The sequence below is a fragment of the Callithrix jacchus genome, chromosome 19 (genome assembly GCF_049354715.1).
Source record: "Callithrix jacchus isolate 240 chromosome 19, calJac240_pri, whole genome shotgun sequence".
Lineage (NCBI taxonomy): Eukaryota > Metazoa > Chordata > Mammalia > Primates > Cebidae > Callithrix > Callithrix jacchus.
Window position 1 is genome coordinate 11,533,640 of NC_133520.1, and position 27,282 is coordinate 11,560,921.

The following is a 27,282-nucleotide window of genomic DNA, read 5'->3' on the forward strand; positions in this document are numbered from 1 at the left end:
TGGATTGTAGTGAGCTATCAATCTTCTTTTTTTTTTAATTTTTTGTTTGTTTGTTTGTAAATGTGAGTGGGACCTGGTAAAAGTTTATGGAATTATCCTTTTATTAGACATGGTTTGCTAGTTATATAATTTTTCTAAAGAAGTAAAAATTACTTACATTAAAAATATTTGTCTGACTGTGGTGGCTCACACCTTTAATCCCAGCACTTTGGTAGGCTGAGGCGAGTGGATCACCTGAGGTCAGGAGTTTGAGACCAGCCTAACCAATATGGTGAAACTCCATCTCTACTAAAATACAAAATTAGCCAGGCGTGGTGGTGTGCACCTGTAGTCCCAGCTACTGGGGAGGCTGAGACAGGAGAATCACTTGAACCTGGGAGGCGGAGTTGAAGTGAGCCAAGATCCTGCCATTGCAACAGAGCAAGACTTCATCTCAAAAAAAAAAAAAAAGAAAAGAAAAGTTTCCAGAAGGCTTTGAAAAGACATGGTATGTGTCTTTCTGGCAAGAAAATTGCCATTTTTATATGAAAATAAGTATTATTTGTTTTATTACTTAGGACCACTTAACCTTTCTTGAAAGTGATTGGTTCAGTTATCAGGAGGGAGAGTGTATGGCAACAGATATAACATACTCAATTCTGGATTATTCACAATTAGATTACCTGCTTTTTGAGTTGATTGTGCAAGCCTCTACCCCCCCTCCTTTTTTTATTTTCTGCTTTTATTGATCTGCTTTTTTATAGGACATGTAACTGGTAATGGAAATTAGATCAAACTCCCATTTTTCATTTATTTTTATGGTAAAAAGTATTTGAGGCCGGGCAAGGTGGCTTATGCCTGTAATCCCAGCACCTTAGAAGGCCTGGAGTAATAATGGAGCCTCTGTCCTCAAGAGCTGCATAGTGTGGAATAGCGAGACAAGCAAATAATGAAAATGAAATGTGCTGAATGGAAAGTACTAGTGAGGGAAGACTTCCTAGAGGAGCTTTGCTTTAAAGCAAGCACTAAGTCTTGTTCAGGAATGGAAGGAGTCGAGAGGGAAATGGCATTCATAGGTAGGGAATGAACAGCTTGTGCAAAGGCATGAATATTGAAATGAAAGTGGTCTGTTTGGGGAAGAAATAAAATGCGATCAGAATTACAGCAAAAAAGCATTTTTCAAAGGTCTATGTGCTATGGCAAATAGTTTGGATTTTATCATAGTCAATGGGATCAGTGAAGAATTTTTAGGAGTGAAGAAACTCAAGTTGATTTACATTTTACCGAGATAGTGTGATCTTTACAGCTGTATTTTGTTTACCTTTGACCTCCAGTCGGTGCTTAAGTGGGAGATGAATTATGGCTATGATAGCAGAGGGAAATAAGTATTTGAGACCACTTTTAATAATTCAAATCAGTGGGAAGTTGACTGACTGTATTTGGGAGGATGAATAAGAAAGAGGACTCTACTGAAAATATAGGAATTGAACAAATTGGGGTAAGTGATTGGTATTAGTGTACATATATTTGTTCATCCAGCATGTATGGAATATATTCTCATCCAAACACAGTGGTGTTATAAAATTCACTCCAAAAAGGTGGATCTCCAAGGAAAGGGTATAACGACTGTCAGCTGCTGAAAATAAAAAGCCTTGCTTCTATTTAAGTTTTTTTTTCAGATTTATTGTACATAGAAACACGTACATAATGTACATGGAGCAACTTGCTAGATATCAATGAGGTGAAATGTAAATACAGAAACATGTTGTATACATATATGCCAGAGTACCTCAAAGTAGGACGAGGATCATTAAGGACTAAGAACTGGAGGAGAGGGTTATTCTGATTTCCTTAGTATCTTTAAGAGACAGGGCAGGTGAAGAGGGAAGAGAGTGGAGATAGGCATACCACTGGGAAAAGAACATAAACAAAAGGACCAGAGATGGGAATGAGAAGAATTTAGATGGGGCCTATCCATAGAAAGTCTTGAAATCTAAATTTTATTCAGCAAGTGCTGAGGAAGTAATTTTAGATTTTTTTTTTTTTGAGACGGAGTTTCGCTCTTGCTACCCAGGCTGGAGTGCAATGGCGCGATCTCGGCTCACCGCAACCTCCGCCTCCTGGGTTCAGGCGATTCTCCTGCCTCAGCCTCCCGAGTAGCTGGGATTACAGGCACGCACCACCACGCCCAGCTAATTTTTTGTATTATTAGTAGAGACGGGGTTTCACCATGTTGACCAAGATGGTCTGATCTCTTGACCTCGTGATCCACCCGCCTCGGCCTCCCAAAGTGCTGGGATTACAGGCTTGAGCCACCGCGCCCGGCCCTAGATTTTTAATAGAAGACTGCCCTATGGCCTATGGCCGGGCGCGATGGCCCAAGCCTGTAATCCCAGCACTTTGGGAGGCCGAGGCGGGTGGATCACGAGGTCAAGAGATCGAGACCATCCTGGTCAACATGGTGAAACCCCGTCTCTACTAAAAATACAAAAAATTAGCTGGGCGTGGTGATGCGTGCCTGTAATCCCAGCTACTCGGGAGGCTGAGGCAGGAGAATTGCCTGAACCCAGGAGGCGGAGGTTGCGGTGAGCCGAGATCGCGCCATTGCACTCCAGCCTGGGTAGCAAGAGCGAAACTCCGTCTCAAAAAAAAAAAGAAGACTGTCCTATAGGGTACACGTGTGTGTATGTGTGTGTGCATACTTTATCAACTACTTTCTTTGGAATAGATATAAATTTACAGAAAAGTGGTAAAGATAGCTCAGAGAGTTCATGTATATCACATTTCTGTATACCCCAAATCCACTTTCCCCTATTGTTAATATCCTATATTACTATAGTTCCTCTCTCACAATTAATGAAACAAAAATTGATACATTTGTAAGTAAAGTTCATAGTTTATTAGAATTTCCTTTGCTTTTAATGTCCTTTTTTCGTATCAGAATATCACATTATTTTTAGTCAACTTGTTTTATTTTGAAAAGATGAACCTGGGTATATGAGAATAGATTAGAGAAGAGTAAATCTGAATTCAGATTAGGAGATCGAGGTCCATAAAAAAGCACATCAATTCATAATGCATTGTCTGCAAATCTGAACTCTGAAAAGCTATGAAAAACAAATTCATTTGTGGCCAGATTTAATTTGACTTGCACTTAAAGTGGTTATTTTTTCATTTCATTGAAAAAATATATTAATGTGGTTAATGGAGTACTATCCCAGACTCCTCTGAGGCAGTTTAGAATATACCTTGCTAAAATTTGAATAATTCAGAATTTTAAATACATTTGCCTCAAGGGTTTCAGAAAAGGAAATGTGACCTGAGGCATATGAGGCCCTTCATTTGAGTTGTATTAATGGGGGCACACAGGAAAAAGGAAAGTATCAGTAATAGTTTAGACAGCAAAATGTCAGCAAGATAAAGATTGTGAGGTGATTTTAATAATCTCACACTATGGTGCAGAGAAGAGCACATACATTTGTAAATAAGAAAATTTGGTTGTGATGCGCTTAGAAAATATTTTTTTCAACATAGGGAGCTTCATACATGCAGCTAATTTGGAAGAAAGCTAGAAAGAGGTCTAAATTCAGAACTCCTTAGAAAAATGTGCCTCTTAACAAATTCCCATATTCATTAATATTTAGCTTTTAAAAAATGGAACAAAAACAAATTATATTCAGAAAATGTATGTGGATTTAGTTCATCTATAATTTTAATCCTAAACTTCTCAATTTAGATACTTTAAAACAAGTTAGGATGCCTTTTTAAAAAATAAGGTTATGTAGTTCTACATATTAATGGAATAAGTATTTTAATTTAAAAAAGGGATGATTTCCTGATTGGTTAAAATTAAGAATTACAATAAAAATGAAATACATGAGAATTTTCAAAGAACATCACTCAATTTTCTTTAAAAGCTAAGCCTCTCATTATATGACCTTGTTCTCCTGGTATTTTAAACTAGACAATTATATAAGCATTACTTCTGTTAGAACTAATATTAACAATTTGTTTATGTCATTGAAATATCTGCTGTTTCTTTTATTTGTATGTTAAATTTGACTCTGGGCCTTCTGTGGAAGCAGTGAGAACCTGTGTTATTTTTGGATACTCCTTCCTTAATATTTGTAATATTCATTTTTTTTTTTTTTTTGCTTAAAAGTGACCTTAACAGATATAATGCGTTATCACTGTTTTAAACTTTTTTCTTCTTTGCAAACTAATAGAGCTGTTGTGAATTCTTAAGTAATGTCTTTTTCAGAATATTTGCAAATGTGGTTATGGAAAGTAATCTCATCCTAGTCCCTTGTATTTCATGTGCTGAAGAAAGGCTTAGCCTGCTTTTGATTGAAACTTTCCCGTTTTATTGAGCAGTGTGTTCCAGGCTCAAGCTGAATTGCATGGCATAAGAAAGGAGCAGTGAGCATTTGATGAAAGCACGTAATAAAATGCATCAATTGTGTCAGCACCTCGTTGCAGTCACATCTGGCTTACTGTCAGGGTCCCATTAGATTCCTGTGGTTTTATGTGCCAAAAATAATATGCTCTGTAGTTAATGGAAACAGGATATTTGCTGTTTGATTAAAAAGAATCATCTTCTTTTCTTTCAGATCTTTGTCAGGCTTAAGTTCCATCTCTGAGCTGCCATGTCTCTTTAAAATTTTACGACTGAAAGATCAATTGTTCTTTTGATCTGTTTCTTTCTTTTTCGTTATTACAGTGATTCCAGCAGTCTCAGCAGCACTGATGCTGGATTGTTTACCAATGATGAGGGAAGACAAGGTACTGAAATGATATTTTTCTTCTCTCTTTGGAAAAACTTCTTCATTCTAAAGTTGTGTTTATTACTGGTTATTTCATGAGTTGATGACTGCAATCCGTTTACCTTACACCCATTACTTAGTGCACTAGAATTTAGTATTGCAGCTGGTTTTTTATATGCTGTGGAAGGTGTCCTGTCTTCATGACCTAAAGTAATTGGTTATCTCCAAAAGCTAGTATGTGGAGCTAATAATATTAAGGGAGGATTATCTTGTTTGAGAAAGCTTTACGTACCTTTTTGATTTTCTCTCATTTAGCAAGTTTGAAAGAAACTGGTTCTCATTCTCTACCTAATTCCAACTGTACTTAAAACTGTTTAAGCATTCATAAAGGTGGATTTGCAAGTCATTTGTCATTTTTATTCAGCTGTGACATTTATTCATTCTATCCAGTTTGTAAGTAATTAGATGATTTTTATGAATTCAATAATGTAAACTGTTAAACAGAAATGTCTTACATCGTATATGTTTTCCATCTTTGAAACTTCTGGAAGCTTCAGTCTTTAACATGGCAGTATTTTGAAGCTATGAAAAATAAGAAAACCTTCATAAGGGGACAGGATTAATCCTTAATAGGATTAATTTCATTTAGTCGCATCTGCTCTGAATTGTTTCCCCTTTTATACTCCAAACAAATCATGCAATTAATATATACAAATACCTATCACAAATGTTCTCTTCCTTAAGAACACATTGGAGGAAGACAGTAAGTTACAAGTGAAAAAAACTAATAAAAATTTTAAATTAAAAATTTATTTAATGATGTTATAAAAAAGGACAAAGTAATTGCCGCGTACACTTTTTTCCTTAGTCTGCTCATCCTCTTGGCAGCACAGTAAATGTAAATGAAGTGATCATTCTTTTTTGCCTATTTGTAAACTATTTGTCCTAGATAAATAGGTACATAACTATTTGAAAGACCATAGGCTTTAAAGTCGAGACTTTGCTGAAATACGTTAAAATGCTCGGGCTAAATGGGAAAGTGAACTACCTTGATAATATACTTAAATTCTCATTAAAATACAGGTCTTTACTCAAGATTGTATTATAAATGTTGATATTGGTAATGAAATGAAAAAAGTAAAAAAACAACCTTGACAAGGCTGTCAATCTTGGATAAGTGTGGAAGGGCTTAGAATGCTATGCTAGCATTGATTGTAAACTTACTATATTTCACATTGCTAAGCGCTTTTCTTGCCTTTAAGTTCTTAATTAATTCTTAACAATCCCTTTGAGATTCCCAATTTTTTTTAAATGAAGATACTGACGCTAATAGAGTTGAAGTAACTTTCCTGATACCAGAGAACACAGGAATTCTAATTGGTCTGTCTGACTTCACAGGAAGTTCTTATTCAGTGACTATTTGATTTCCCTATTGAAGAATAAAGTTGTGTATCACATCAAAAAAATTTTTTATTTTTCTATAATAATGTTGGAATTCAGATATATGGTAGTCAGTTTCAAGTGAGGACTGGTTTTTTCTTATTCTGAAACCTGATCTGTATATTTTTAATATAAAGCTCAGTAAAAGTCCTGATCTCTAAGTACTGTTAATTGTGTTTTTTGAAAAATTATTTTTTAAATTAATTTCCCAGTAGAAACAAGCTCTAGTGACTCTAGTTTTTGAAATGCCTTTAATTTTCCATTCCTTCTTAGTTGAAATTTAGTTGTTTCTCATAAAATTATTTTCAACTGAAGCTTAAGAGTATTTTCAGTTTTCCTTTAAATATGTTTGTTGTAAGATATTTTAGAAATCAGAAATTATCTTTCTCTAAACAAAAGAAGTTTATGACAATTGTGCTGACTCTCTTAGAAACCAGAATTAGTGGTGGCTTTTTATAATCAAGGGGAGGATACTTTAATGAATTTCAGATCATCTTCAAAATGCTATTTGTGTCTTTCTGTTTTTCTTTTCTTTTCTCTTTTTTGTTTTTAAGACAAGGTCTCACCCTGTCGTCCAGGCTGGAGTGCCGTGGTGCGATCATAGCTCACTGTAACCTCAAACTGCTGGTCTCAAGGGGTCCTCCTGCCTCAGACTCCCGTAGCTAGGACTACAGGTGCATGTCACCATGCCCGGCTAATTTCTAATCTTTTTGTAGAAACAGGGTCTCACTATCTTGCCCAAGTTCATATGGAACTCCTGATCTCAAGTGATCCTCCCACTCTGGCCTCTCAAAGCACTGGGATTATACCCATGAGCCATCATGCCTGGCCTATCTCTCTTTCTTTTAAAAGCCACCCGTCTTTTGTATTTTTGTCTCTTTATACAGCTCTTCATAACTACTTTTTTTTTCAAAAAACAAAATACTGATTCTCACTGATGACACATTTCAAACTGAATTTTCAATTGATCATTTATTGTTCCATGGTTACACTCATGTATGTTCCAAAAAGTCAGAATTACTGGATAGTGCTGGGCAAAAATATCTCTTATTCAATTTAGTTTCTTCATAAACTCTAAGGTATTGTCACTTTTCATTTAAAATCAACTTTTTCAAAACTATTTCTTAATGAGCTTAATTGGATTAATTTCATTTAGTCACATCTGTTCATCATTGTTTCCCCTTTTACACGCCATACAAATCATGCAATTAAGCTAATTATGTACCCATATCGGCTGCAAAGAAAGGGTTCCACAGTTTTAATACTTTTTAATTCCCGGGAGCAGATTAAGGTTTGTTTTTTCTTAATGTGGAAGGGGTAGTAACTTAAGTGGATTTTCCAATAGATTTTGCCAAAGGATTAACCAGTTAATTATTGTTTTTCATGTTTTAAAATTGGTTCTAAAACATAATACTTTGCGTTTTTGTTGATGGAGTTCTTACAGTCTTAAGAGAACATTTCTTAAGTGAAGCTGTGTTATAAAATAAAAAGTTTTTCTTATAAATTATATATGCAATTGTCAAAACATAGGATCCCCGATTTAAATTTTAGGTAAATAACACACAATTTTTTAGAACACGTATTTCCCATGCAGTACTTAGACATACTTACACTAAAAATTTAGTGCAAATACTATATATTTGTAGTAAAAGTTAGTCATTGATCTTAATTTCAAATTTAACTGCCATCTTGTATTTTTTACTACCTGACAACACTAATGTGTAACTGGATGATAAAACTGAATCTTTGGTGGTGGGGGTTTCTTGTATTTGCACAGGTGATGACGAACAGAGTGACTGGTTCTACGAAAAGGAGTCAGGTGGAGCATGTGGTATCACTGGAGTTGTGCCCTGGTGGGAAAAGGAAGATCCTACTGAGCTAGACAAAAATTTACCAGATCCTGTCTTTGAAAGTATCTTAACTGGTTCTTTTCCCCTTATGTCGCATCCAAGCAGAAGAGGTCAGTAGCTCTGGCTCCTGGGTAGATACAATGGGTTTAAGGTCAATCTAGGAATATTCATTTAGAGAGGATAAGATGAAGTGGAAATTAGAGAATGTAAACACAAGACACTGGAAAGAAACATATTGGCCGCTAATACAGCTACTACATTTATCATGCTTCCAAATTAGTAGAAAAATTGACTTGCTTTCTTGCTAGGCTCATGGAGAAAATGTTGAAATGATAGGAATGTGAATTGGAACAAAAGAAATGGCCTGGATATTTATTACTCTAGTGTTCAAACACTGGATAGTTAAGTGCTGACTGCATTAGTACTTTGCAAGGCATTGCTTCAATTTTTTTAAAGTGTGAGTTTTGCATTTTCCCCAATAATATTCATGGCATTCACCGCCACTACCAACTAACTTTTCATTCTCTATTGATAGATCATCTTCTATGCTCCAGCGATCATAGAATCTTCTAAATTGAGTACTTTGATTTTCCAGGTTTCCAAGCTAGACTCAGTCGCCTTCATGGAATGTCTTCAAAGAATATTAAAAAATCTGGAGGGACTCCAACTTCAATGGTAGGCATACTTTTTTTGTGTAATTGTCATGTTTCGAAATGTTTCCATTTCTATGGAATAAAAAGCCACATCCTCATCCTTTATTCATATTCTAATGTTATACTTAAAAATAATCCATTTTTTTGTAGGCTACAAACTGGACCAGTGAGATTCCCCTATAAACCAAATCTTCTAATGCTAATAAATTAGTTACGTTTTGAACATCTGGGGAATGACATTCGAGGGAACCTGGCTCCTGTCCTCTTCCCTGGAGGAATATCACTGAAGTGAGAGCCTCTTTGATGAAAAGATGGGGCTGTTTTTGCTGGAGGACTGGTATTCTTCCTTTTAGTCAGAAGTGAACCTGACTGGGGAGGCTTTCTAGGCATTTAGGTTGGCCCAGGGTGGATAGAAACTACTGTACATTTTATATATTTTTCTCTTTTATGATTTTTTTTACATTGAATCTATTTATGTATACTTGCTTTGCCAAAATGCTAACAAAGCTAGAAATTTAAAACTTCCCAATCTAACAAGTATTCCTTAATGTTTATATTGTGACTGATTAAGAATTAATTTTTCATATCTGACTGTTGTAAATAAAAATCGTGATGCATTGACATTTATGGTTCATTTTTAGAGAAGTCTTATATAACCAGCGTTATTTAAAATATTTGCATTTTACTCAGGGTATTTTAACAAGGGCTATGATGAGTAGTAGGTAAGGTTGATAATCTTTGCTGGAGTTTGTATTTTGTTCAGCTTACTTTCTACTTGGGTAATCTGCTCTGTATTGCAAACTCATTGTATTTTATAGTATAGTTTTCATTGTACTGCAAAAATCATCCTCTTTCTAAATTAGCCACAGTGATAACTAGTCTGCACTAGTAGAATCATTTACCTTTTAAATTATCTGCTTTGTCTGATACCTGAAACACATGAAAATTATTATTTTGGTTTAGAGCTTAATGAAACATGTGAAAGCTGGTATTTTTAACAAATACTGTGTGATTCTGAATCATATCATCATGTTTAAAAGTGAGAGCTGCTTGTACATCTTTAGAATGGCAGACCATATGTGTCACTGTGAGTGTCAGAAATACTTGCATGAGCTCATTTTCACCAAGCGGGGGGAAATGTAATGTTTCTGTTGATGGTATAATTTAGACACTATAGTAAGTTCAGACCATTTGAGTTCTTCAAAATGGTTATATTAAAATGATATTTTTATTAAGCTTCAATAATGAAAAACAATGTGATTTAATATGTGTATTTTTATATTATTGTATGGATTAATTGTTAATTCAGCATTTAACTTAAATATGATTGGAAAGGAAACTTTAAGTTGCCATTCTCTTTACCTAAAATTTTTAAAGTCTGGACTATTTCAGCAAATGCATGAAGCAGGAATGTGTGACATCTCCTTTTAGACTGCTTGTCTAATATGGAGAGATTAAAAATGATAAAATGCAACTTTGAGTCTCTTCACCTTTGCATATTTAAAGTGATATTTAAAGGTACAATAGTGTGGTGTTGGTAATTGTAAGTAAGCTTTTCTGTGCTATGTCTTTGGAGTGAAAATTCATGTTTTTTTCTGAATTACATAAATGCTTTTGTTTTATTTTGTATGATTGTCTTTTAGATCTGAATAAGTCACTTTACAACCTTAGCCTATGAACTTTGCCTTATCAATCATGAATCTCGATGAATGCTATCTAGTTCTTGGTTCAGTTTTACCTATTTTTATTTTTGGTTCACTGCTTGCTTGAGCATAGCTGGGATTTGTAGCCCATTTTCTAGGCTTATTGCAATCTCACTGTGGTATTTTATAGAAGCTATTACAACTGATAGGCTAGCTTCATGGTATTGATGATACATGGCTTAACCATACTAAAAGCTGCCTTCCCTCTCTAAATTGTAAAAAGGTGATTAAGTTTCCACTTGATGGAGATATACTATATATGTGTGTTTATCATGGAACTAGTGCATTAGGCCATAAACTGTTTTTCTGGTCTATGTTTTTTGTATTTAAAATTTTACTGAAGATAATAGACTCCTTCGGGTTTTCTTTCTTTCAACCCTGAATTGTCCTTGTTTGGATTTTTAAGTACTGTAATTTTTTTTTTTTTCAATAAAATCTCTGACTTGGGCAAGAAAGGTAAGAGTTCCAATTTGTGCTGATATTTCTCTGATTTCCTTTGCTAAGTTTTTGTTGTTGCTCTTGCTTATGTTATTTATATTACATATAACTGTAATATCTAGTTTTAAAAATCATAATCTCACAAAACAGTCATCTTTACACAGTACTCATGACATCTGGTAGTAAGAAGTGAAATTTAATTGCCTTAGACTTTCACACTGGAAAGCCAGATTGCTTTTAAGAGAGATTAATTTTCTGAGCAAAGTCAAGCACATGGAGTTGCAACCCATTAAACAGAATGCCAACAAAATATTCCTTAAGCAAATGAGTGATGACTGCACAAGTATAATGATGTAATATCTTTGAAGGAAATGACAGAAGGAGAATCTTCTACTGAAATATCAATCTAAACATTTTTTGGGGGGAAAGTTTTCCATTGTATTAGAGTTGATTCTCACTCTTTGCCATTTTGCTGTAAACACTGAATTCGAGAATACTGAATCATGGCTCCTAAGGGAAAGACAGGGTTAGGTTCCTATGAGCCTCTGGTCATAACATTTTCACCAGCTGATCAGTAGATAACCTTGTCTTGTGTATGTTTGTGTTTAAAGACATTTAGTATATATTGTTGACGTATTAACATTGAACTCATGGCCGATAGCACTGTAACTTATTTCTGAACAAAGATTATCTGTCAAGTGTTTTCTCTATAAGGCACATCTCAGTCTTCTTGCACTTAGAAGCAGTAGACAGCACTTCTCAGCACTCTTCTTGGGGCTATTTAAAACAGAATAATCACCCACAAAAATCACAGAAATACAAACACAATCTGTTACTAATTTAGATTACAAATATGACATGTGTTTACAGTATGATAGCTTAAACAATTAGGAAGAAAGTCACCTCGTTAACCTGTGTTAGGAATGCACATGTGTATCAGGTAACTCACGTCACATTTTTCACTGCTCTGCACATGTCACTGAATGACTACATTTTGGGGTTACAAATAAATTTTAGCAAGTAGGCATATTTGCAAATATGGAATCCACAATGGGAAGGAGATTGACTCTATTTAGTTTTATAGAGAGCAAAGTGGTATTGTAGAAAATTTCTAGATTTTGAAGTCAGATCTTTGTGAATCCACACTCTGGTTCTTCTTTTTAGTTGTAGTTACATTTTGAACCTCCTTCCTTCCTTTTGTTAAACACTGACAACGCTTACTTTTGCATAAGTGTCATCAGGTTCTTAAAATGAGATTATGTGTACATAATATGGACCCAGCACTATCTCTGGTGCATAATATATATTAAATAAATGATAGTTAAAATTGTTAGATATATAAAACACTATAGCTGGGACTTAGAGAACATTTGTATTATGAGCCAAAGTGTAGAATTTTGGACCTTAAACTTTTCTGGTTTTTCTTTTTTCTTTTTTTTGAGATGGGTCTCACTCTGTCACCCAGGTGGGAGTGCAGTGGCACAATCAAGGCTCACTGCAGCCTCGACCTCCCAAGCTCAAGGGATGTTCCTACTTCAGCCTCCCTAGTAGCAGGGTCTACAGCCATTTGCAAACATGTATGGCTAATTTTTATATTTTTAGTAGAGATGGGTTTTGCCATGTTGTTGAAGCTAGTCTCAAACTCCTGGGCTCAAGTGATCCTCCCTCCTCAGCCTCCCAAAGTGTTGGGATTACAGGTGTGAGCCACCACAACTGGCCTGTTCATATTTTATACATAATTTGCCTGTACATTTAATATTTAAAGTACTTTATATGGCATTCTTTTATGTTTCTTTTATACCTTATTTATATTTGAGCTGGCCTCTGTCTTTAATATGATCTGTGACTCATAGTTGCAAATAAATTTTAGATTGACAGCCACTCCACTAAATCTTAAAACTTAATTGCAAACTGGGAAACTTCTCTAAACTCTTATCCTGATCACAGACCGCATAGACCTTCTCCCCCCATCATTTAAACTATTCATTTCTACAATTAATAGCTACAAATGAGTAGCTTAAACGATGCAGGGAGAAGGTCTAATAGGTATTCCTGAACCTATACTGTTCAGGAGATTTGGGTCCTGATCTACTTGATCTACCTGATTTTTAAAATTAATTATGCTCATATGCATGCATGCAACCAGAGTCCTGAGATTTTTATGCTGAGAGGAATTACTATCCTAGTAAAGTACCAATTTGTTAAAACTCAGCTAACTAGCATCTCTTATTCCCTACATTTAGGAGAATGAAGCAAATGATAATTAATTTCAAGGGATATTCAGCCCAAATCTCTTATATTTCCATAATTTGTTCATTAAGCTTAATTCAGAATAATATTTCTCAGAATAATGATGGCAGAATCTGTTTTGGGATATAGTACCTATAAAGTGCATCCAAGTAACCTTAACGTAAGCATCGCATTCCAGTTAGCTAAGATATATCCTATTCCTATGCGTCCTAAAAAGTCAGTGTTTTTTGTAGGTCAGAGCTTTTTAAAATTCTTTTTTGATTTGAATTAATGGTCTTTCAACAGGTGTTACATTGGTCTACTGAAAATTAGCATTCAAATTTTGCAGTCTTTTGAAAGATCAGGAAATAAATGACTCAGCTTAAAATACATTGTTGGATGACAACATGAGTATTACATGGAAATTTTACGTAAGAGTTATAGGAATTTATTTAAAAATGTTAGAATTCCCTCAGTCTACTTTTCTGTATGGTTGGAATAAGAATACATTGGTGGTGGTATTGATGGTTATTCTGCCAAAGAAAATGAATCTGATTTAATTGACTTTTTATTTATATATGTTTATCAAGCTCAAAAATCTGAAACAAATGTGGACGTTAGCTCTTAATCAGTTTATCATGCTGTACAAATAAGCATACTGTTTACATTCACTGTACAAAAACCCTGAACACAATCATTTGCATTTTTTCAGAATCTTGAGTCAGTTCATTCTATAGGAGAAAAAGAATACTGTATGTATTTTTTTCTGTGAAGTCATAGAAAATCAGGATTACATGAGTGGCATTTTGTTAATGATAATCATACCGTAATGATTTACTCTGTATGTCTTGCTCAACTTTTATTGTTTCTTAAGAAACTAGAGTAGGAATATTTAGTCTTCTTTATAGCCTTTTACAACAGTAGGGCCATTTAATTTTTTTTTTTTTTTTTTTTTTGAGACGGAATCTAGCTCAGTTCCCCAGGCTGGAGTGTAGTGGCACAATCTCGGCTCACTGCAACCTCTGCCTCCCGAGGTCAAGTGATTTCTTTTGCCACAGCCTCCCCAGTAGCTGGGACTACAGGCACCCACTACCACACCCAACTAATTTTTGTATTTTTAGTAGAGGTGGGATTTCACCATGTTCCAGGGTGGTCTCAAACTCCTGACCTCAGATGATCTACTGGCCCCAGCCTCCTAAAATACTGAGATTACAGGCTTGAGCCACCACACTCAGCCAGAAGGGCCATTTAAAATGAAGTTAATTTACATAAGGGAACTTCATAGTCTAAGAGAAAGGAAAACTTTTATCATGGAAAGCAACTCTAAAATGATTTTTAAAAATGCACACAGCCTATGTCCTCAACTGTAATTTGACCATGACTAATTATCTAACAATTTTTGAGTGAAATTTACTAGCGAAATGCTTTATTTTAAGCCCTATGAACTGATATATGTTTATATCCTTAAGGAATTTTGGGGTACTTTGTAGAATACAAGAAGAAAGTATTTTTGAACTGTTGTTATATTTTAAATATATATCGTGTATAATCTAGGATTACAGGTGTCAGCCACCATGCCTAGCCAGAAACTGACACTTTTTAAAATAACTTATTTTGAGATAAATTGATTCTGTATCTTAGAAAAGTACAACTTAATAGAATTATAATAAATATTTCTTTTACAAAATACATTTTGATACTGTCTCTTTTATTTAAAAATTCTCTATTTTGGTCTAGGACATGGTGGCTAATACCTATAATCACAGCACTTTGGGAGGCTGAGGCAGACGGATCACCTAAGGTCAGGAGTTTGAGACCAGCCTGGCTAACATGGTGAAACCCCATCTCTACTACAAATACAAACATTAGCCGAGCATGGTGATATGTGCTTATAATCCCAGCTACTCGGGGGGCTGAGGGAGGAGAATCGCTTGAATTTGAGTGGTGGAGGTTGCAGTGAGCTGAGATCATGCCACTGCACTCCAGCCTGGGTGACAGAGTGAGACTTTGTCTCAAAAAAAAAAATTCTCCATTTTGATGTCATTTACAACTATGTATTCTATATCAGAGAAATTTAATATCTGTAATTATTTTAAAATATGATTTGATTAATTTTTCATTTGGTTCTATTAAATGATATCTGTTTATTTTGGTATTCTTTTATTATGCTTTATTAAAAGAGCAGATATTTACAAACTTAAATAGTACAGATACAGTATATTTATTCAATCAGCAGTATTTTTTTTTTTTTTTTTTAATTTTTTATTGGATTATAGGTTTTGGGGTACATGAGCAGAGCATGCAAGACAGTTGCGTAGGTACACACATGGCAGTGTGCTTTGCTTTTCTTCAATCAGCAGTATTTTAATGTTCATTTTATTCTCCATATTTAGCCTTAGAAACCCTTTAGGAAAAATTGTATAAACTGGTGTTCAATCTTGGTATTTCAGTGTTACCAAAATTGACAACATCTATTTTTCATATATTTAAAATATTGGTTCTTGCTTCTATGATAGCTTAGTCTTTGAACTGGTATGACTTTATAGATGTCATTGTCATTTGGGTTTGTGATACTTTGGAAATCTGGAACCTTGCAAAGTGAATGTTAGTAATTTAGTAATTATAACAGACACGATGATGCTTACTATGTGCCAGACACTTTTCTATGTGATATTTTCATATATATTTTTTTCATTAATTTAATCTTATTAACATATCTATAATATTCATTAATGTCTACAACTTAAACAGTTTATTACATGTTCTTCCTTTCACAAGCCAAAATTAATACAATTTGGAAGTTTTTCATATTTCTGTCATGTTGCTAATATTAATAAATATAAATAAATTTTCTTTCTTAAGTAGTCTTCATTTCCTGGTTACGAAATGCCTGGTTACAAAGTGTGAATTATTTTTGAAATACTCACAGGCACTCTTTGTATCTCGAATGGCAAGCACAATCAAGATGTGTGCCGTAATAAAAATGATAATGAAATGTTTTACTGCTTCTATCAGATGAATCACTGGAACCCAACCCTCATTTTCATCCTTTCTTCCCTTTGTATATTTCTCAGGTAGTCTATAGTACCTTCTTGCCGATCTAGTTTTAGCACCTTCTGGTCTGCTTGCTTGCTCTGTCTTCTCCCTGCCTGCTCTCTATGGACCCTCATCATCTCTCCAACCTGTTTTACAGTGTGCCTCATAGCTGTCACATTGCTATTTTAGTTCAGCTGTGATGATATCCTATGTATTTCTTACATTCCTTTCCCCTCCTTTCTCATGTAACTTAGCAAAGCTCTGGGAAAATCTTTTAAAGGAGGATGATCTTTTTAGCTGGGACTTCTAGAATGAGTTAGGGCTTACTAACTGATTGGGGAAGGAAATTGACAGACAGAAAGGCATGGTCAAGGATTAACTTTCAAACAGCATGGCATATTCAGGAAACTGTGAATCCAGTGTTACTGAGGTATAAGATATGCTTGTGTGGAGTGATATGTAGTAGCAGGGAGGGTTGGGCTGAAAATGTGGGCAGGGTTTAGATACTTATGGACGTTATGGTCCATGGGAATGCATGTGAACCCTTGTAATCTCCAAGGGGTTAAAAATTACCAGATTTGTTTTTTAAAAGGTTACATGGGCAGTAGTATGGAGAGTACATTAGGTAATTACAAGTTAAGACTGTATCAGGAGACTAAGATCCATGCCTGTTCCACAGTAGGTAGGACCCATGGATGAGACTAAACCCTTACATTTTTATGGTACCTGATATTCTGATCAACTCTTGCATGGCATCCACTCGTTTAACAAAGACTTTTGATACCAGGTAATGCCAGTATCAGATACCGCTGGGCCTCGGGTGTTAGTGATGAACAAGTTAGATAGGATCTCTTTGGAGCTTACATTTTAATGAACGAAAATAAACCTGCCCGAGGTTGGGAGGAGAATAAGGAAATAAAAATGGACATGGAGAAAATTAAGCAGGGTAAGTGTTAGAGAATTACAGAATATGAAGTTGATTGGAGAGAATATGATTTGCAGGCTGAAATTTTTAGCAAATCTAGTGCCATTCTTCTTATTGCCCTTATAACAGTTGGGGAAAGGAGCAAGGGTGTACATTATTCATACCTGTTCATTCAGGAAGTTGGGATAGGTTTTAGCCATCTCTCCTGATTCCTGATCAGATTGCCCAAGCTTTTAAATGTCACTCTGGGTAGGCCTGGGAATGGCAAAAAAGTCACTTTTGTTTACCAGGTACAGCTTTACTACTAATGCTTCTGATTTTTTTTTTTTTTTCCTTTATGTTTTTTTAATCGAGACAGTATTTGTGGGGTAATGTGATATTTTGAAACACATATGCAATATGTAATAAATCAGATTAATTAGGATATCCATCACCTCAAACATTTATTGTTTCTTTGTAACTTCTGAATAATTTTTTTAAAGAAAGTTTGCAGATGCTAATTATTTATATAGTATTTTGGATGTTCCCTTTAGATTTCATTATAATGTATGTCCTGATATTTAATATGTAAGAACTTTGCTGCAGAGGTTACCAGTTCACTCTTCTGTTTTCATGGCAACTTAAATATTATGCAATACAACTAGCCTTTTTATTACATTTTTTAAAATGCATGAAATACCATGCTTTCTGCTTTTTATTTTTCTCACTTTAGTATTTGCATACAAATTCTTAAGTCATTCCTTTATTAGAAAAGAAATGATTTGTTTCAGATTTATATTTTTGTTTTTGAGATATATTTATAATCTATAGACTTTTTAATGAATCTCTTGATTTGCAAATGTGAGGTTTTCTAAAAATACTTCTTAGACCATGATTATCATTTAAAAACTTTTCTTCTCTTTTATACCCGAAGAAACCTTTGAAATACGTTTTAAAATGCTCTCTCAAAATTAAGGCTGCTGATTGGTAACCATTTGACTTCACGAATCAAGACGCAACACCTTTTTGTAGTTGTCTCTTAAAATGGTGATGACATTGCTAGACTTCCCATTATTATTATTTTTTAAAAATCAAAATCAGGGAAACAAATGCTGCAAATATTTTACTTTCTAGGAAGCTTCTACTCTGTTTTTCTGCCTTTCTTGTTGCTGATAGAATTATTCTGATGGTCTATAAAATTCAATTTTCTAATTTCCCTTCAGATATGTCATATATCTAGTATCAGAAAAGTTCAAAATCACTGATGGGCATAACACTTCCAAATAATAGTTAACAAGCACTTTCTATATGGAAGTCACCTGCAAGTCCTCCAACTGAAGGTCAGTTTGAAGAACTGAAAGTTCATAATGGAATCATATAGATAGGAATTTTCTTGACTATAGTTAGAGAATGCCAACCAGATATTTTGTTGACTGACATCCAGGAAAGGGGATTCTGAGAATCCAAAGATGCCAACAGGTATTTATGTATGTTTTAAACCAATAAAACTTCTAAAATTTTTGTTGTTGTTGAATCCCAAGTACCTGAAGCACTGACCAGGACTTAATAAGGTCAATTTGATGATGTTTTTGTGTTTGTGTTTTTGTTTTGTTTTCTTTTTGCATACCAAAGGAGTAATGACTTGTGCCATTAATCTTCTCTTAGAACTTCATATTTAAATCTCATATTTGATCATAGACAGTTTACCATTGAAATATCACAGGTCCATACAATGCTGAACTTGCAGGAGTGCTTACCTTTAAGTTACCTGTGTCTGTGTAGTAACATTTAATGGTGTCTACTTGGTTTTTCTGAGGTGTGTTTCATATTTCAATCAATTTTGAAGTATTCAATCTAGAAATTGTTCTTTAAAAACTAAATGTTTATTACTTAGATTTCATCTCATTTTATCTCATTTATATATCCTTAACGAATTAATTTTTCAATTCACAAAAATACTTATAAAAAATTCACAAAAGTATTTTATATTATTTGTCAGATGAATAAATAAGTATATACTACATTTGACTGAGAAACTTGATGTCTTGCCTAATTGTGTTTTCAGCCATAAAGTTTTTGGTTTAGTTGTATGCATATGTGATGAAGACTTATGATGTCTTCATTGTTCAAGGGTATAGGGATACAAAATTTGTCCTCAAGTGCCTTACAGTTTGGGTACTGAAAATTAATTGAGAAAGGGAAGCAAAAACAGAGACCTAACATTTTTTAAGGGAAGCATTGATCCTAAGTGGGTTTTAGTCCTTCAACTTAACATTTGGTTATCTGTATTATCTTTGTCTGCCTCCACTCTTGCAACATCTAGACGAGTCTAAGCCTTATTTCTTTATCTGGCATATCAGCCCCTTCTTTTCAATTTCATCTATCACTACCCTAAATATAGTATCTCATCGCCTTACATTTTTATAGCCTCCTCCATGATCTATTTATTTTCCCACCTCTAAGCCATATCACACATAATTCCAAGTAAAGATTTCTAAAGTGTGGTTATGCTCCTGTCACTCATGAGCCAAGAAATAGTTTCCATTACCTTCTTTTTTTTAGATGGAGTTTTGCTTTTGTTGCCCAGGCTAGAGTGCAATGGCACCATCTCAGCTTATTGCAACCTCTGCCTCCCAGATTCAAGCGATTCTCCTGACTCAGCCTCCCGAGTAGCTGAGATTATAGGCATGCACTACCACACCTGACTAATTATGTATTTTTAGTAGAGATCGGGTTTCTCCATGTTGGTCAGGCTGGTCTTGAACCCCTAACCTCAGATGATCTGCCTGCCTCGGCTTACAGGTGCTAGGATTACAGGCGTGAGCCACTGTGCCTGGCCCCGTTACCTTCTTAATAAAATTCAGAATTATTCTTTCCTATTTTTACTCTTCACCAATGATCTATAATACTTCACTCCTTTCCAGGTGGTGCTGTGTTCTCAGTGTCCCCACCCTTTCTTCAGCCTTCTCATATTCAACCGTATCCATATATTTTACATCTCTATTCACACTCTGTTCATATATCATCCATGTACCTCACACCTCTGTTCAAGAAGTTTACCCCTCACTTCTTCCTGCTAGTTTCATGTCCTTCAAGTAACAGTTCAATTCTATACCTTTTCTTCAAAACCTTTCCAACTCTTCCCACTTTGGAGGTCACCGTGATATCTGAAATGACTCTGTTTCTGCCACTCAATTCATTCATGGATAACCTAGTGTTTTATACTGTTACTCATCTGCTTACTTAACTACGTGTATCCAATGATGGGAGTCCAGCTATTAGCATATTGTATGTGTTTAATATTTTTTAAATGTTGATGGTGATTTTTCGAATATGACTTTATGGCTTTTCGTTTTGTTTTTGAGACAAGATTCTGGGTCTGTGACCCAGGCTCAAGTGCAGTGGTGCGATCTCAGCTTGCTGCAACCTCCAGTTCCCAGGTTCACGTGATTCTTGTGCCTCAGCCTCCTAAGTATCTAGGATTACAGGCATGCACCACTACACCCAGCTAATTCTTTTGTAGTTTTAGTAGAGACAGGGTTTCAATATGTTGGCCAGGCTGGTCTCGAAAACTCCTGCCTTCCAGTAATCCTCCCACCTCAGCCTACCAAAGTGCTGGGGTTGCATATGTGAGCCACTGTGCCTGACGACCCTGTTTTGTAGGTAGTTTTCTACCACTAGTTATATTGCCAGTGTAACTTTAAGTCATAACTTTCTTTCTGATAAATGTTAGTTTCCAAGGTTTTCATTGTTTTAAATTTGTCCTTTTATGTGCTTCATGAAATGATAGCATATACAGTTCCATTTGACAGCACATTAAAAAGATAATTGGATGCCTAGTGTGCAGATGCAGGGCTTGCTAGACATTTTGGTTGGGGAATCTGTAAGTGTTGCTTTCCATAGAGATTTCCCTTTGATGAGTTGTAGAGAGAATGATATGCCTTTGTCCTTAGGGGTGGGGGTAGAAAAGAGTCCACTAGCCAACATTCTTGTTGTAAACAAGGACAGGTAGCATTCATTGTGCAGACTTTCACTGCATTTTCCGGATTTTAGTAAAAGGGTAGGTATCCTGTACTTTGTAGGAATGGCTTCTTTCTAGTTTAACATTTTCATATAATCAGTTTTGAGCTTCTACTGGGATATAGGGGAGAAGTTGTAACATTTGAGTGTATGGGCTGAGAAATGGGATCTGGGGATCAACTTTTTAAAAAATAGGCTGTTCACGAATTGAGGTATCTAGAGCCTCCAATTTGTGAACTTTTCTGGAGTCTGGTGTTTCAATCAGCTTGTTTTTTATTGCCACCCTCTCCCCACCCTATTGCGCATAGAAGAAGCTGAGCAGTCAGCCTCATATTCATTTTATTTTCGTATTCTGTGATTTTGCCTTTTTTTTTTTTTTTTTTTTTGAGACAAGAGTCTCACTCTGTTGCCCGGGCTAGAGTGCAGTGGTGCCATCATAGCTAACTGCAGCCTCGAACTCCTGGGCTCCAGTGATCCTTCTGCCTCAGCCTCCTGAGTAGCTAGGACTATAGGTACTAACCATCATGCCCAGCTAATCTTTAATGTCTTTTTTTGGGTGGGGGGCGGGTAGGGACAGGGGGTCTTGCTATATTGTTCAGGCTGGTCTCAAACTCCTGGCCTTAAGTGATGGGATTACAGGTGTGAGCCATTACACCTGGCCTATTGACATATTTTGTCTGTTAATATCTTCATTTCTATTCTCTTTGTCCTTGTGGAGTTGTACCTTTTTATTCTGTTGATTTTAATGGGGTTTTGGGAGGAAGCTGAAATAAATGTATGATCAGTTTGTCGTGTTTTCCTGGGAAGTCCTAGCTAATATCCTTTTCTTTTAATTTTCATTATTTTAAAAAGTAATGAATACACAGGTTTTAAAATTCAGTAGAAAGTCCTTCCCTATGCCCAGTCCCTTCCATACTTATCTGTACAAATAGAGCTTCTGTTGCTTTAACCTTGCTTTTTACACTCTAAAAAAAATAACTTGAGAGATTCTAAATCATACTTTTATTTTCATTCATTTGGCAGTATCTTTCATTATGGAATATTATTAAATTATTTTTCATATCAGCTTTTATTTTGTGTTAAACTAATATAAAAGGGCAGAAATATTTGATTACTATTCATTATAATAGCTAACATTTATTGAGCTCTTATTAATTGCCAGGTTTTATTCTAATCTTTTTATGTACATCAAATCATTTAATGTTCACAAAAAGCCTAATTAGGTCAATATTATCTCCTCTCCATCTTATAGACCAGGAAACTGAGGGACAAATGGCTTAAATGACTTGTTCAAGGTCACAGGATTTTAACTCTATCCCATTGCCAGTTTCCCAAGGACTTAACCATCAAGCTATACAGCATTTCCTGTAAGGGTAAAATATATATTTCCAATTAATTTTTTAAAAATTGGATAGACCTAATTGCCCACTAAATAATATATCTCAGCCAGATATTTTGATCAATTTAATGAATATACTGGACAAGTCATTATTCTGTGTTCGGTTTATGAAATTAAATCTTTTGAATTGTAAATATGTTTTGTTTTCAATGTAATCATTTTTCATCATCTAAAGATAGTCCTCGTCCTTCTTTCTATCAATTCTTTCTTCTACCACTTCGCCTCAATTAATGTTTTCTCTCCTATTCTTTGGTATCTTTTGATTTAAGGTATATTAAAAGGTCTCTACTGTGACATGTAAGTTTTTTCTTTCTCAAGTTTATTAAAAACTAAATTATTCTGTTACCTGTCAGTTAAGTTTTCTTTTTAAAATATATTTTAAAAGGTTAGTGATGACAGTAAATATTTGAATAATAGTTAATGTTCTATAAGGAGCACCTTTATGTGATCCATTTTATGGGCTCACAAACAGATTTTCAAAGAATTACCTTCTTTAAAAAGGATCACATTCACTTCTCTGAACTCCAGTTCTGTTATAATTTAAAATTCTCAGAAGAATGTGCTTTTCTCCATGTTTTCAGCTAGAGCTATAGTGATGTTGCTTCTTTGAATGTTAACTCTTGGAAACACTGAGACTTGAAACTTATGTTACTTGTGAACTTGTCAATGTTGCCTGTCTCAAAATTTGATCGAGTTCCACTTTTAGGGAAAGATTCAAGGGTTTTTACTATTGAATCCTTAGTTTACTCATTAAAATTGTAAATGATATTAAAATAATTTAGTTCAAGCCACATATTTGGCATTAGCCCTTTTCATATATACTAATATCAGACCTGTTCTCCTTTCACGAGTCCTTCTTCCTCATATAGCTTTTCAAAACTATGCTTGCTCAACTTTTGGAATTGACTGTTTTTAGGAAATACCAATTAATCTAACTCATTCCTTGATTGATTACTTGATTCCTCTGAGTCACCCTTTTTCCTTAACATATTACTGTAATCATATGTTTGTTACTGAAATGCCTTTACTTTCCTTTGGAATGCTCCTTAAAGGTGCTAGCTGTCTAGCTGACTAGATGCATTTTCTTTCATCCTATCTCTCCCAATATATAACTCGCAGCTCTATAGTGTAGCACTGTGAAGGACAAGGAGGGCAAAGCAGGCACTTTATATATGGCAAAGGTACCTTTACACACATACATGCATGCACGCGCGCACACACACACACACACACACACACACTTTCTTTTTAGATTATCTTATTTCTAACAAATAATCCTTGATTTCATTTAGTCACTATGAGGATATGAACTTATTTTTACAACAGTTATAATCATGAATTTTGTTAAAAGTGAATTAAGATATGAATATGTATGAAGAAATTAGAGCTTCTAACCATGGATATATAGCATCACTGTGTCTTAAGTGAGTTACTGACTTTGCTCATTTCTGGGCCATTTGTTTTATATATAGATTAAATATAGATAATTACTCATTTGACAGGTTACTTTATTACTTTGATATATCTCAGAGTACCACAAGCAGTTATAGTGTGATTATTGCAATAATTTGGAATCATTAATAACAAAAATTAGCATTTCATATAAATTAAAATTTAAAAGTTGGAATTTGATTTTGTTTAAAGTGAGTTTTACTTCTCTTGGTTATTTTGATTTAATAATAAAATATACTTTTTTAAACAGCAGTTAATTATTTTTAAGCTCACATATTAAATATAAAAATGTTTTATATCTGTTCTAAATTATAGTTAGAAATATTAGCTTCTGTAGGCTAATCAATTCATTTTTGCCTTCTGCCTCACATGTATGAAAAAATTATGAGTTAAATGTATTTGTTAGAAACAGATATGCAGCACAAATGATACATTAAGTTTAAAATTTAGTTTGACATTTATGGAGTACTTAGCTGTGAACCTACAGCATCTATAAGTTAAATAATTGTTCTGTATTAGTCTAATACTTTGTCTTGAAATGGTATCTTGTTTAGGTAGATAGTAAATGGTTAAACTGCCTAGAAATTATTTGCACACTCCTTAAGATTCATTACCTGAAGAAGCAAAATTAAAAGATTCTAATTAAGTATAATGCTTAATCTTTAATTTTAATTTTGTTCTGTTTTACAATAAGGATTCATGCTTCTGGTTGAAAGTGAATTTTAGCTGCTTTTTTAGGTTAACGCAGTTCTTTAGAAAAGCAGATCTAGTCTAGCTATGTAATGTGTTTTATTTAATTTTATGGTTTTTATGATACCATATATTACAGATTGCCAAAAATATAGAAAAATTTTAGAGAACATTTTTGGATGTGATGGATTACCACTCTTGAAAGGGAAACAAAACACTAAATATTTCTAATCCCGCATTATTTACCGCATGGGTGGTTAAATGCTACTTTAAGCCTCATAAAATTAAAAGGGAGAAATCTGCCAACTGTAGCAGGAATTGGATTTAGGAAGAGTGGTACAGAGCCAAAATATTGCTACAGAATTAAATGTCAAAAATCTTCTTTAATAGTAGATATATAGTTCACAGTGCTTGGTTATGATTAATACATTTAATCTAAATCACTGAAAGTTGCACTCTCCTTTTCCATAAAATACAATAGGACACAAATCAGTTTTACTGTAGATGGATAACAATTGGAAAATAATGCATCTTCCCGCCCAATAAATTGTCAGTTATACCTTTTAACTAAAATCAATTCATCTTTCCAAAATTTATTGCAATTTCTAATAATAAATCTCCTCAAATGTTTATTCATTTGGTTTTTGATACATTTGTGCCACTTCTGCTATGGTCTAATGTTTTCTCTTTTGATTCATTGTAAATTAGAAAATCTATTTTGAGTCAATTTTCTAGTTAAGAAGTTAAAATCTATAACCTAGCACCTTTTTCACTCTCCTTTGTACATTTTAATACCCTTGAACTTGAACTTAAATGCAGTCCTGTAAATTCTTTTCAGAAGGAGATTAAAAGACTTTTCAATGCAACTTCTTAAGGGCCAGATTCATAAAACAAGCACTTCAGAGGTTGTTAGATGATTGTTGTCATAGATCCATTTTTGAATCAAAAGTTGGGGGTGGGCAGAAATACATGGGGTTGTACTATCATTTCACGTAAGTGGTACAAAGAAGAGAAATAACCATTTGAATTAGGTTTCAGATATTGATCAGATTGGGAGCCTGCTTTGATTTTCTGTTGACAGCAGTAACCCAAAAGTGGCATTAAAAGGAAGCTATATTCTATCTCTATGTCTTACACAAATGTCTTCTTATTAATCTCCAGGTATATATTTTTAATCTCTAAATATGCACATTCAGATTGTTTTATAATGTACCCTAAGTGTTTGAAATCAGTTTGGTTTTCCAGGCGCACTACATGTACAGAATGTAGTTTTAAAAATTGGATAAATGATTCATGAACATCTCCCATTCTTAATACTCTTCCGTGTTACTTAAATTAGATTATTTCAGTATCATAGGGTGAACACTGACTCTTGTCATTTTAATTTTATACTTTCACTAATTCTATAGTGAAGTCATACTGGTATCCTTTTTTTATATACCTTTACCTCCTCTGTGCTAGTATATGAACTTTAAAGATGAAAGTGAGAAGCCATCTACCTCCCACCAATTTAATAAAAATGTGTTTGAAATCAGCATGTTCTGAGGCTTGGTGTTAAGCATATACTTTTTGAGTTATATCAATTAAAATTCTAAAATAGAAAGTGACATTAATTTGACTCAGACTGGTAACTTATTGGCAAATTTATGTAGTTACTATCATACAAGATGCCATATGATTAAGTTAGCAGTTAAAAAATACAACTTGTGTAGCCAGAATAGATGGAGTAGAATTAATTATTTGGGCTACCTACATAGTGAAGAAAAGATATGTTTTCTAAGGCAAAGATCAGAAATTAATTCCAAGTCTTTTTTGTTCATCAAAACATAGTTCTTTTTTTAAGTTGTGAACTTTTTAATTTTTTTGATGTATGAAGTCTTTAATATAAAATCTATTACTCATTTGGACTAGCCAAATTAATTTCTACATTAACAAATTATGGGTTTTAATAAATTTGGCTAGCTGTAAAAACTTTAAAAATAATCTGACTTATTTGTACTTTCTAATTTTTTCCCATCACATTAAATAGAAAAGTAAATCAGATCATATTCCTTTAAATTAAAAAATGATAAACTAAAATGCTTATGCCTTTCTTTTAAAATACTCATAATAGTTTTTGGTGAGTTCTTCTAGTTATTTTATAGAATTGATTAATACACAGTTCATGTATTGCTAATATTTAGTGTTTTTCTCTATTACTGCCAATAATATAGACTTTAACTGTAACTGTAATGTCACAGTTGTCACCTTTGCATGGTTAGTACTTGATTTTGTGAAGGACAGCAGTTTTGTTATACCCACCTTTCCAAAGAGGAAGTTATGCTTGGGAGAAAATAAGTAACTCACATAATAAGAGACTAGCCAGGGTTTAGTTATTTCTCATCTACTGTCTATCTCCTCCATCTGCCTCACTAATCTTTCTAACTGATTGTGAATTCATCCTAGAGACAGAAATTTTGTCAATGTTTTTAACTATGCTTTTAAAAATTACCAAATAAATTTTACTAGTTTAAAGCAAAATAAATGTTTTTGAATAAGTCTGTTAGTCACACAAACACAAACATACACACACAGACACACACACACACACACACTTTAAATTAGAAGTCAAAAGTTCATATATATATATGTTTATCATGTATATGCATATTCAACATGTATGTATGTTCTATTTCAGTCTCTTGGCTGTTGACATAGCCTAACTGTTCTCCATGTTTAATTGTTAA

The 27,282-nt window shown here is 34.1% G+C and overlaps 1 protein-coding gene across 6 annotated transcripts in view; it reads left to right on the forward strand.

Moving 5' to 3' along the window:
* The window catches only part of GPATCH2 (G-patch domain containing 2), a 207,294-nt gene that overhangs the window by 11,199 nt on the left and 168,813 nt on the right, over nucleotides 1-27,282 (forward strand). For 5 of the 6 annotated variants that reach the window (XM_078356550.1, XM_035280883.3, XM_035280886.3 and 2 more), the window contains 3 exons: nucleotides 4,700-4,761; nucleotides 7,960-8,142; nucleotides 8,628-8,707. In XM_078356550.1, coding sequence (XP_078212676.1) covers nucleotides 4,700-4,761; nucleotides 7,960-8,142; nucleotides 8,628-8,707 — 325 coding nt within the window. Of the gene's footprint in view, nucleotides 1-4,699; nucleotides 4,762-7,959; nucleotides 8,143-8,627; nucleotides 8,708-8,835; nucleotides 10,844-27,282 lie in introns of those variants that run through there. The other variant, XM_035280887.3, reaches the window with a different exon arrangement.